This window comes from Salmo trutta, chromosome 35 (genome assembly GCF_901001165.1).
Source record: "Salmo trutta chromosome 35, fSalTru1.1, whole genome shotgun sequence".
NCBI classification, from domain to species: Eukaryota; Metazoa; Chordata; class Actinopteri; order Salmoniformes; family Salmonidae; genus Salmo; species Salmo trutta.
Genome location: NC_042991.1, coordinates 2,308,154 through 2,320,783, shown reverse-complemented (window position 1 = coordinate 2,320,783; position 12,630 = coordinate 2,308,154). Strand labels below are relative to the sequence as shown.

The 12,630-nt window shown below is 44.5% G+C and overlaps 1 protein-coding gene across 5 annotated transcripts in view; it reads left to right on the top strand.

Annotated features, from left to right (window-relative positions):
• adgb (androglobin) overlaps positions 1-12,630 on the top strand; it is a 111,913-nt gene that overhangs the window by 58,248 nt on the left and 41,035 nt on the right. For 4 of the 5 annotated variants that reach the window (XM_029732969.1, XM_029732970.1, XM_029732967.1 and 1 more), the window contains 6 exons: positions 288-396; positions 1,537-1,672; positions 2,887-3,001; positions 3,550-3,717; positions 8,345-8,489; positions 8,570-8,695. In XM_029732969.1, the coding sequence (XP_029588829.1) occupies positions 288-396; positions 1,537-1,672; positions 2,887-3,001; positions 3,550-3,717; positions 8,345-8,489; positions 8,570-8,695 (799 nt within the window). The remainder of the gene's footprint in view (positions 1-287; positions 397-1,536; positions 1,673-2,886; positions 3,002-3,549; positions 3,718-8,344; positions 8,490-8,569; positions 8,696-12,630) is intronic. The other variant, XM_029732968.1, reaches the window with a different exon arrangement.

Genomic DNA, 12,630 nt, shown 5'->3' with positions numbered 1-12,630 from the left:
TCTGCTGTTGTGTTTCCACAGGTACACCTTCTCTACTGATGGGCTCTACTGTCCAGCACACTGCACTGCACCTGCGATTTATATCAGCCCACAGTGTTAGGACTGCAGCCACCCTCTCTGGTGGCCTGTGTGTGCGTGCATGTGGGATTGAGATGGAGCGTTTGGCTCCTTTCATCCCGTGCACGTCTGTGTCGCTCGCTCTTTATCTGTCTTTTTCTCAGTCTCTAGCTCTGTGGCTCTCTGTCCTTCCATACTCCCATCTCCTGTGTGTCTGTGTGTTTCTCCAGTCTCCAGATGAGAAGGGCTCTCACTACCTCTTGGTGGACAGCCTGCAGCCTTCCCACATCCTCATCAGCTTCTCTGCTTTGGTACACTGGGGAGAGACAGCCGATGAGAGTAAGGGCATAACATTCAAAAACACCCACATGCATGGACGTACACACACACACTCACATATGCTCATGCGCACACACACACGTATGCAGCATACACACACACACTTGGACAAATTTCAGTTTGTCTAATTTCTGCCCTGCTACAGATGTCCCAGTCAACTGTAAGTGCTGTTATTGTGAAGTGGAAACGTTTAGGAGCAACAATGGCTCAACCACGAAGTGGTAGGCCACACAAGCTCACAGAACGGGACCGCCAAGAGCTGAAGTGCGTAGCTCTTAAAAATCTTCTGTCCACGGTTGCAACCCTCACTATGGAGTTCCAAACTGCCTCTGGAAGAAACATCAGCACAAGAACTGTTCGTCGGGAGCTTCATGAAATGGGTTTCCATGGCCGAGCAGCTACACGTAAGCCTAAGATCACCATGCGCAATGCCAAGCGTCGGCTGGAGTGGTGTAAAGCTCGCCGAGCAGTGGAAACGCGTTCTCTGGAGTGATGAATCACACTTCACCCTGTAGCAGTCCGACGGACTAATCTGGGTTTGGCGGATGCAATGAGAACACTACAATACCTGCCTGAATGTATAGTGCCAACTGTAACGTTTGGTGGTGGAGGAATAATGGTCTGGGGCTGTTTTTCATGTTTCGGCCTAGGCCCTGTTGTTCCAGTGAAGGGAAATCTTAACGCTACAGCATAAAATTATATTCTGGACGATTTTGTGCTTCTAACTTTGTGGCAACAGTTTGGGGAATGCCCTTTCCTGTTTCAGCATGACAATGCCCCTGTGCAAAAAGCGAGGTCCATACAGAAATTGCTTTTTGAGATCGGAGAGGAAGAACTTAACTGGCCTTCACAGAGCCCTGACCTCAACCCCATCAAACACCTTTGGGATGAATTGGAACGCCGACTGCGAGAGAAGTCGCAGCAATGTTCCAACATGTAGTGGAAAGCCTTCCCAGAAGAGTGGAGGCTGTTATAGCAGCAAAGGGGGGACCAACTCCATATTAATGCCCATGATTTTGGAATGAGATGTTCGACGAGCAGGTGTCCACATACTTTTGGTCATGTACCATTATAACCCATCAATAGCACTTGTGTGCCTTTGTGTTTGGCCATCTGTTTATATCTTCTGTCTTCTTTTAGAGAAGGAGAGTCCTGTGTGCAGGTCTGGAGTTCTCATAGCAGAGCCATACTCCTGGAAGAGTCTGCTGCATCAGCTACCTGTCCTCCACATCCAGACCACTGCCTGCAAGGCTGCCCTGCTGGTCCTCCCCCCTGGGTAAGACCTGGCTCAACCTGGCCTGACCACCCTCACCACCAGCCATACATATACAAACTGTTGTTGGCACCAGACATTTCATGACACTCTGAAGCAGTAACATGGTGCCCATGTTCCAAAGTTGGCCATCATCAGGGTGCATAAAAGCCTCACCACACCCTCATGATGTTTGGATGTTGAACTTTTGCCCTTATGAGACCAGTGTTTTCTATGGTTTTATTGATGAAAATAACCCAACATAACCTTTACACTATTAACTTAACTGCTGATTTCCAAAGCTACAGCTGAAACCTCACACCATCAATATATCTTTTACAGTTAGATCTGACGCTCTGAGAAAAAAACTTGCCCTAGTCTCTATTAATGGCTTCTGGTTGGCCTAGAAGCAGGGGGCCTAGTTTCTGGGGTCAGGCGGAGGAACGCGGAGCTACAATTACCACTGTGCCGTGGTTTAAACGTAACACTTAGCGCACAAGGCGTCCCCGAGTGATTGAAGTGGAGGGGGGGCTGTTTCCGCCAAATGATAATGAACTCAATTTCAACCTCTCGCTCTTCTTTGCGCTCTCTCTTTTCAATCCTTTTCTATCTCTCAATCTTTCCCTCGATCTGTTTTGCACACACAATCAATCTACAGTATCTCTCCCTCTTTTATTTTTCTCTCACTTCATTTTCTCTCTCAACCACTTCCCTCTCCTCCCTTTATCCATTATTCTATTCTCTTAAGCCCAACACCAATCAGGTCTATTGTCATTGATCATGTTTGGCTGTGATAGCTGTATTATGCCAAGCTTATGAGATGGAGGAGTCCAGCTCCACTCTCTCAGGCTGGCAGTGCTCTAGCAGGGCTGTGAGCTGCTGTGGGCCACGGTGCATTAGCACGACTGCTCTATGAGTGGACCACACTTGACCGAGGCAGCCAGGAAGACATTACTGCCAGACAGAGACATGGCTTTGTAATTGGGTCTGAGAGGAAGGGATTATTAACCTACTGTATATGGAAATGAATCTGTAGAGCTGACTAGGCCTTGGCGCAGCAGCTCTAAGCGGAGTAGCACTATCATTGGGTTTTTATCAACTCTAAGTTTCATGGTTTGTTATCTGGTGAGGGGTTGGTTTCACACAATATTAGGGCTAATCTGATCCCGCTCTCTTACCCCCTTTCTATCCCTCCATTCTCTACTCTCGCCCTCACCCCCTCTCCTCCCCTGCCCTAGGCGTCATGTCCTGTGCATCCACACGAGGGCGCCTCTGGGCTACCACGTCCACCTGTACAGCATGGCACCCTTCGTTTTCGGAGACGAGGAGACTGTCATGCCTCACCTGGACAAGGTAAGTTAAGAGGACACCACAGTCACCATGGAAACACCAGCAGACAGCCATACCGCAATAGCCACTTGGTTTCTCCTCACCTTCTGTTTATACGCCCACTCAGGCATGGGTATACCTCCTCATCCTCCTCTTCTTACCTCTCCTCTCACTCTCGGATGTGCGTCTGATGTTAAGGATGATATCCACTCTGCCTCTCTGTCTGTCTGTCTCTGTCTGTCTCTGTCTGTCTGCTGGTCACAATACACCAACAGCTGGAGGGGGAGGGGAGGAGAGGCAGGCAGTGTATTGTGGCTGCTCAGGCTACAGGGACTTTCTCTTATAAACCCAAGACTGTGAACATGTTGGCTTATTCATGCCATATGCAGACTCAAGGAGCTGGAAAATGACTAGTCAGGCAGTATTTGCACAAGTGTGTTTGATAACTTTTTTCTCCACGGTGAATAAGCAGACGGAATGGACAGAACCAAGGAGCATTTTCTCTGACATTCCACTTTCACCTCACGTGTCCTTACCCCCACCCCCTCTTCTCCTCTCCTCCCCACCTCCAGGAGAGTGTGCGTTTTTGTGAGCAGGCCCTGTCTATTCTGAGGGCACTGGGCAGAGTGGTCAGCTCCTTCTCAGATGAGCTGGAGCTCCCAGCAGCCACCAGGGCTCTGGGGGACGCCCACTGTCCCGCTCAGCTCAGCACTGTCGGAGGGCTCCGAGACCACCAGAGGGTAGGACACATATATATATACACACACACACACACACACACACACACTGACACTGGACACACACACACACTGACACTAGACACACTCGACACTAACACTGGACACACACACACACACTGTATACAAGCACACACACTCAGGGCCGGACTACCACATTTGGGGCCCCGGGGCACCTACCTCCGAATGGGTTTTTTAGGAAAATAGCTAACTTCCTGCAGTTTTTACAGATTTTGCCATGGGGCAGAGAAAAATGTCCAGTTTTATGCTTTTCTACACATTTTGTCATGAGGCGGAGAGAGACATTTTCTTTTTTATAGTTCCTCTCATGCAATTCTTCCATTATGCTATGAGGCAGAGAGAAAATTTTGCAATTTGAAAGTTAATTTTAAAGCTATTCAACACATTTTGCCATTGCTTTCCTGACGACACCATGGTTGTAAGCCAAAAACATTGTGCCTGGACAACAACCTCTTCCTCAACATCAGCAAAACAATTGTTGACTTCAGGAAGCAGAGGAGTTAACATGCCCCGATCCACATCAACAGGACTGCAGTAGAGCGAGTCAGCAGTTTTAACCTGGTATGGATAGGGGGAAGTATTTTCACGGCCGGATGAAAAAACGTACCCGATTTAAACTGGTTACTACTCTTGCCCAGAAATGAAAATATGCATATTATTAGTATATTTGGATAGAAAACACTCTGAAGTTACTAAAACTGTTTGAATGGTGTCTGTGAGTATAACAGAACTCATATGGCAGGCAAAAACCTGAGAAAAAGTCGACCAGGAAGTGTAGGATCTGAGAAATGTAGTTCTTCTTTCTAGTCCCTTTCGAAACTACAGTATCTGTGCTGTTATGTTGCACTTTCTAAGTCTTTCATTGACTGTCTAAAGCCTTCAGAAAGTGGATTGAGCCTTCTCCTGTCTCTGGGCAGAGTATAGGAGCTCAGTTACTGATTGGTCTGCCTGAGGACAAAGAGATTGGATATGCGCATTCCCGCGAGCACGCTGTTTTTTCTTTTCCTCCTTGAATGAATAGCCTATTGTCCGGTTGGAATATTATCGCAATTTTACGTTAAAAATACCATAAAAATTGATTTTAAACAGCGTTTGACATGCTTCTAAGTACGGTAATGGAACATTTTGACTTTTTGTGTCTCGAATCGCTCACGCATTACCCTTAGTGACCTGAACGCACGAACAAAACGGAGGTATTTGGACATAACTCTGGATTATTTCGAACAAAAACAACATTTCTTGTGGAAGTAGCAGTCCTGAGAGTGCATTCTGACGAAGATCAGCAAAGGTAATACAATATTTCTAATGCTAATTCTGAGTTTAGGTTGCCCCAAACTTGGCGGGTGTCTGAATAGCTCGCCGTGATGGCGAGCTATGTACTCAGAATATTGAAAAATGTGCTTTCGCCGAAAAGCTATTTTAAAATCTGACAGAGCGATTGCATAAAGGAGTTCTGTATTTATAATTCTTAAAATAATTGTCATGTATTTTGTCAACGTTTATGATGAGTATTTTTGTAAATTCACCAGAAGTTTTTCGTTGGAATACATTTTCTGAACATCACGCGCCAATGTAAAAAGCTGTTTTTGGATATAAATATGAACTTGATTGAACAAAACATAGATGTATTGTATAACATAATGTCCTAGGAGTGTCATCTGATGAAGATCATCAAAGGTTAGTGCTTCATTTAGCTGTGTTTTGGGTTTTATTGATATATATGCTTGCTTGAAAAATGGCTGTGTGGTTATTTTGGTCTATGTACTCTCCTAACATAATCTAATGTTTTGCTTTCGCTGTAAAGCCTTTTTGAAATCGGACAACGTGGTTGGATTCAGGAGAGGTTTATCTTTCAAATGGTGTAAAATAGTCGTATGTTTGAAAAATTGAAATTATTGGATTTTTGAGGTATTTTGTATTTCGCGCCATGCGATCCCATTGGCTGTTGGCTAGGGGTTCCTCTGGCGAAACGGGGTTCCGCTAGCGGAACGCCTAGATGTAAGAGGTTCCTCCGCATCCAACAACACCACCACTCTTGACGTGGGCACAAGAGTGTCTGTACTTCCTAAGACGGGTGAAACAATTCTGCATGCCACCCCAGGTCCTCTCCAAATACTACCACTACACCATCGAGAGAGTCCTAACCAGTTACATCACATCCTGGTTCGGGAATAGCTCCGTCCACAACAGTAAAGCCCTCCAGCGGGTGATGAAGATGGCCCAGTTACATCACTGGGACTGTGCTCCCACCCATCCAGGACATCTACTCAAAACGGTGCCTGCAGCATCATCAAGGACCCCACATACCCCAGGCATGAGCTGTTGACTCTGTTACGGTCGGGCAGACGATATCGGAGCATGATGTCTGACACCAACAGGCTCAGAAATAGTTTCTATCTACAAGCCATCAGACTGCTGAACACTTGAACTGGACTGACCACCTGCTCTGATTTTCCACTCCTTAGCACACATGCACTCACCCACACAGACAAACACACAATAAATTGATTCATTGCCTTTGTTTGTATTATTATATTTTATTATTTCTTATTGTCATTGCATTGTTGAGAAGAAACCTACAAGTAAGTATTTCGTTAGAAGGTGTATACCATCTGTATCCCGAAAATATGACCAATATAACTTTTTTTCATGATTTTTTTTATTTCACCTTTATTTAACCAGGTAGGCCAGTTGGAATAGACACATGGAATAAACAAACGTACAGTCAATAACACAATTTAAGAAGTCTATATACAGTGTGTGCAAATGGCGTAAGGAGGTAAGGCAATAAATAGGCCATAGTAGTGAAGTAATTACAAATTAGCAAATTAACACTGGAGTGATAGATGTGCAGATGATGATGTGCAAATAGAAATACTGGTGTGCAAAAGCGCAAAAAAAGTTAATAAAAACAATATGGGGATGAGGTAAGTAGTTGGATGGGCTATTTACAGATGGGCTGTGTACAGCTGCAGCGATCGGTAAGCTGCTCAGATAGCTGACGCTTAAAGTTAGTGAGGGAGATATGTCTCCAACTTCAGCGATTTTTGCAATTTGTTCCAGTCATTGGCAGCAGAGAACTGGGAGGAGAGGCGGCCAAAGGAGGTGTTGGCTTTGGGGATGATCAGTGAGATATACATGCTGGAGCGCGTGCTACAGGTGGGTGTTATTATGGTGACCAGTGAGCTGAGATAAGGCGGAGCTTTACCTAGCAAAGACTTATAGATGACCTGGAGCCAGTGGGTCTGGCAACGAATATGTAGCGAGGGCCAGCCGACAAGAGCATAATACAGGTCGCAGTGGTGGGTGGTATATGGGGCTTTGGTGACAAAACGGATGGCACTGTGATAGACTGCATCCAGTTTGCTGAGTAGAGTGTTGGATGCTATTTTGTAAATTGCATTTCCGAAGTCAAGGATCGGTAGGATAGTCAGTTTTACGAGGGTATGTTTGGCAGCATGAGTGAAGGATGCATAGTTGCGAAATAGAAAGCCGATTCTAGATTTAATTTTGCATTGGAGATGCTTAATGTGAGTCTGAAAGGAGAGTTTACAGTCTAACCAGACACCTAGGTATTTGTAGTTGTCCACATATTCTAAGTCAGGACTGTCCAGAGTAGTAATGCTATTCAGGCGGATGGGTGTGGGCAGCGATCGGTTGAAGAGCATGCATTTGGTGTTACTAGCGTTTAAGAGCACTTGGAGGCCACGGAAGGAGTGTTGTATTACATTGAAGCTCGTTTAGAGGTTTGTTAACACAGTGTCCAAAGAAGGGCCAGATGTATACAGAATGGTGTCGTCTGCATAGAGGTGGATCAAGGAATCACCCGCAGCAAGAGCGACATCGTTGATATATACAGAAAAAGAGTCTCCCTGAGAATTGAACCCTGTGGTACCCCCATAGAGACTGCCAGAGGTCCGGACAACAGGCCCTTCGATTTTACACACTGAACTCTATCTGAGAAGTAGTTGGTGAACCAGGCGAAGCAGTCATTTGAGGAACCAAGGCTGTTGAGTCTGCCGATAAGAATACGGTGATTGACGGAGTCGAAAGCCTTGGCCAGGTCGATGAAGACGGCTGCACAGTATTGTCTTTTATTGATGGCGGTTATGAAATCGTTTAGTACTTTGAGCGTGGCTGAGGTGCACCTGTGACCAACTCTGAAATCAGATTGCACAGCGGAGAAGGTACGGTGGGATTCTAAATGGTCAGTGATCTGTTTGTTACCTTGGCTTTCAAAGTTAGGGCAGGATAGATATAGGTCTGTAACAGTTTGGGTCTAGAGTGTCACCCCCTTTGAAGAGGGGGATGACCGCGGCAGCTTTCCAATCTTTAGGAATCTCAGACGATACGAAAGAGAACTTGAAACTTCATATGATTTCTGGGGTCAGGGACCCCGAGGGAATGTGCCCTGAGTGCCTGGTCAGTAAGCCAGCACACACACACACACACACACACACACACACACACACACACACACACACACACACACAAAATAACAAAGTCGGGTTGGACCTTCTCCATCGGCGTCATCTTATTATTCTCTCTCTCTCTCTCTCGCTCTCTCTCTTGGTGCACGCACTGACCTCCCCCACTCCTGTCTGTGCAGGTGTTTAATGAAGCAGTGTATCACATGATCTGCGTTGCTCTGGACAGGAAGCTGTCAGCAGAGGAGCTGTTTGCTGTCCAGGCCCTTACCAACGACCCCTCGCTCTCCACCAGCGAGACAAGGGGACCGTCCTCCACAGGTACAGGTGGGTGTGGAGTTTTTTTTTTCTCTGCAAGAATGTAATTGTATGTGTAACTATTTTGTGTATCATTGTGTGTTGTACAGATTGTGAGGCACCAGAGGGTTGGGGCAGCAGGAAGCCCACCGAGCAGGAAATCCAGGCAGTCAGGATCCTCCAGGCCGGCTTCAAGGGACATCTAGTCCGCGAGATCCTCAATTCTACTAAACCAGGTAAAAATGGGTTAATGCTGTCCTTATCCTCAACGCTACTAAACCAGGTAATAATGGGTTAATACTGCCCTCATCCTCAACGCTACTAAACCAAGTAATAATGGGTTAATACTGCCCTCATCCTCAACGCTACTAAACCAAGTAATAATGGTTTAATACTGTCCTCATCCTCAACGCTACTAAACCAAGTAATAATGGGTTAATACTGTCCTCATCCTCAATGCAACTAAACCAGGTAATAATGGGTTAATGCTGTCCTCATCCTCAATGCTACTAAACCAGGTAATAATGGGTTAATGCTGTCCTCATCCTCAACGCTACTGCACCAGGTAATAATGGGTTAATACTGTCCTCATCCTCAACGCTACTACACCAGGTAATAATGGGTTAATGCTGTCCTCATCCTCAACGCTACTGCACCAGGTAATAATGGGTTAATGCTGTCCTCATCCTCAATGCTACTAAACCAGGTAATAATGGGTTAATACTGTCCTCATCCTCAACGCTACTGCACCAGGTAATAATGGGTTAATGCTGTCCTCATCCTCAATGCTACTAAACCAGGTAATAATGGGTTAATACTGTCCTCATCCTCAACGCTACTGCACCAGGTAATAATGGGTTAATACTGTCCTCATCCTCAACGCTACTGCACCAGGTAATAATGGGTTAATGCTGTCCTCATCCTCAATGCTACTAAACCAGGTAATAATGGGTTAATGCTGTCCTCATCCTCAACGCTACTGCACCAGGTAATAATGGGTTAATACTGTCCTCATCCTCAACGCTACTAAACCAGGTAATAATGGGTTAATGCTGTCCTCATCTTGAACGCTACTAAACCAGGTAATAATGGGTTAATGCTGTCCTCATCTTGAACGCTACTAAACCAGGTAATAATGGGTTAATGCTGTCCTCATCCTCAATGCTACTAAACCAGGTAATAATGGGTTAATGCTGTCCTCATCCTCAACGCTACTGCACCAGGTAATAAGGGGTTAATACTGTCCTCATCCTCAATGTTACTAAACCAGGTAATAATGGGTTAATACGGCCTCACACTCACAATCAAACTTCTCAATGTTGTTCAATTAAATTTTCCAATGGCCTCAGGGACAATTTTACAATGTACAATCAGAGCACAATTAGATACATTCTTTGCTATAGATAGATCTGCTCATTGAGTTGAAGAGAGGAAGAATGGATTCACACTTAGAAAGAGAGGGATGTTATCCAGACCTTTTAATTGGTTTGTAACAGGTTGACTGTTGCTTGTCTAATGAGTGAAAGGTGAATAAAAGGCATGTGATTGTTGTTAAGAGCGATGTTGATCTGGCAGTTTGTATCTTTGCCAGATAAACATCTCTACCCTCATTGCTCTCCCTCTCCCTCCCTCTCTCTTCCTTTCTTGTTTTCTGTTTCACAGTATCTGAGGTGTAAAGGTCACTCTGGCTGTTCCAGCTCACTCCCTCTGCTTCTGGCCGATCCCCCCCTTCCTCTCCTGCCAGCCCTACCCACTCCATCACTGCCACAGGGCTCAGGCTGGCATTGCCTTTCTCCCTCTCTCTCCCTTCCTCCCTTTCTTTCTTTCTTATTTTATTTTTCTGTTTCTCCGTATCTGTCAAAAAAAAAACTTTATTTGTCACATGCACCGAATATAACAGGTGTAGACTTTACCGTGAAATGCTTACTTACGAGCCCTTTCTCAACAATGTAGAGTTAGAAAGTAAGAAAATTAGCAAATAAAAATAGTAACACTAAATAGCAATAACGAGTCGATATACAAGGAGTACTGGTGCCGAGTCAATGTGCTGGGGGTACGAGGTAGCTGAGGTAATATGTACATGTAGGTAGGGGTAAAAGTGACATAGCAATCAGTATAGATAATAAACAGACTAGCTGCAGCTTCTGTTGAGAGTGTGAAAGTGTGTGTGTGTGGCATCAATATGTGTGTGTGTTTTCTGTGTGTGAGCGTATTTATGATTTTTTTTTTCACCTTTATTTAACCAGGTAGGCAAGTTGAGAACAAGTTCTCATTTACAATTGCGACCTGGCCAAGATAAAGCAAAGCAGTTCGACACATACAACAACACAGAGTTACACATGGAGTAAAATAAACATACTGTCAATAATACAGTAGAAAAATAATTCTATATACAATGTGAGCAAATGAGGTGAGATAAGGGAGGTAAAGGCAAAAAAGGCCATGGTGGCAAAGTAAATAAAATATAGCAAGTAAAACACTGGAATGGTAGATTTGTAGTGGAAGAAAGTGCAAAGTAGAAATAGAAATAATGGGGTGCAAAGGAGCTAAATAAATAAATAAATACAGTAGGGGAAGAGGTAGTTGTATGGGCTAAATTATAGATGGGCTATGTACAGCTGCAGTGATCTGTGAGCTGCTCTGACAGCTGGTGCTTAAAGCTAGTGAGGGAGATAAGTGTTTCCAGTTTCAGAGATTTTTGTAGTTCGTTCCAGTCATTGGCAGCAGAGAACTGGAAGAAGAGACAGCCAAAGGAGGAATTGGCTTTGGGGGTGACCAGAGAGATATACCTGCTGGAGCGCGTGCTACAGGTGGGTGCTGCTATGGTGACCAGTGAGCGGAGATAATTGGGGACTTTACCTAGCAGGGTCTTGTAGATGACCTGGAGACAGTGGGTTTGGCGACGAGTATGAAGCGAGGGCCAGCCAATGAGAGCGTACAGGTCGCAGTGGTGGGTAGTAGAGGTCGACCGATTAATCGGAATGGCCGATTAATTAAGGCCGATTTCAGGTTTTTATAACAATCAGGCCGTAATTAATTTGCCAGAATTGTACATAATTATGACATAACATTGAAGGTTGTGCAATGTAACAGGAATATTTAGACTTAGGGATGCCACCCGTTAGATCAAATACGGAACGGTTCCGTATTTCACTGAAATAATAAACGTTTCGTTTTCGAATTCGACCATATTAGTTTCCGGATTCGACCATATTAATGATCAAAGGCTCGTATTTCTGTGTGTTATTATGTTATAATTAAGTCTATGATTTGATATTTGATAGAGCGGTCTGACTGAGTGATGGTAGGCAGCAGCAGGCTCGTTAGCATTCATTCAAACAGCACCTTCGTGCGTTTGCCAGCAGCTCTTCGCAATTCTTCAAGCATTGTGCTGTTTGACTTCAAGCTTATCAACCCCCGAGATTAGGCTGGTGTAACCGATGTGAAATGGCTAGCTAGTTAGCGGGGTGCACGCTAATAGCGTTTCAAACGTCACTCGCTCTGAGACTTGGGAGTGGTTGTTCCCCTTGCTCTACATGGGTAACGCTGCTTCGAGGGTGGCTGTTGTCGATGTGTTCCTGGTTCGAGCCCAGGTAGGAGCGAGGAGAGGGACGGAAGCTATACTGTTACACAGGCAATACTAAAGTGCCTATAAGAACATCCAATAGTCAAAGGTATATGAAATACAAATCGTATAGAGAGAAATAGTCCTATAATAACTACAACCTAAAACTTCTTACCTGGGAATATTGAAGACTCATGATAAAAGGAACCACCAGCTTTCATATGTTCTCATGTTCTGAGCAAGAAACTTATACGTTAGCTTTTTTACATGGGACATATTGCACTTTTACTTTCTTCTCCAACACTTTGTTTTTGCATTATTTAAACCAAATTGAACATGTTTCATTATTTATTTGAGGCTAAATTGATAGTATTTATGTATTATATTAAGTTCAAATAAGTGTTAATTCAGTATTGTTGTAATTGGCATTATTACAAAGAAAAAAATTGGCAGATTAATCGGTATCGGCTTTTTTGGTCCTCCAATAATCGGTATCGGCGTTGAAAAATCATAATCGGTCAACCTCTAGTGGGTAGTATGTTGGGCATTGGTGACAAAACGGATGGCACTGTGATAGACTGCATCCAGTTTATTGAGTAGAGTGTT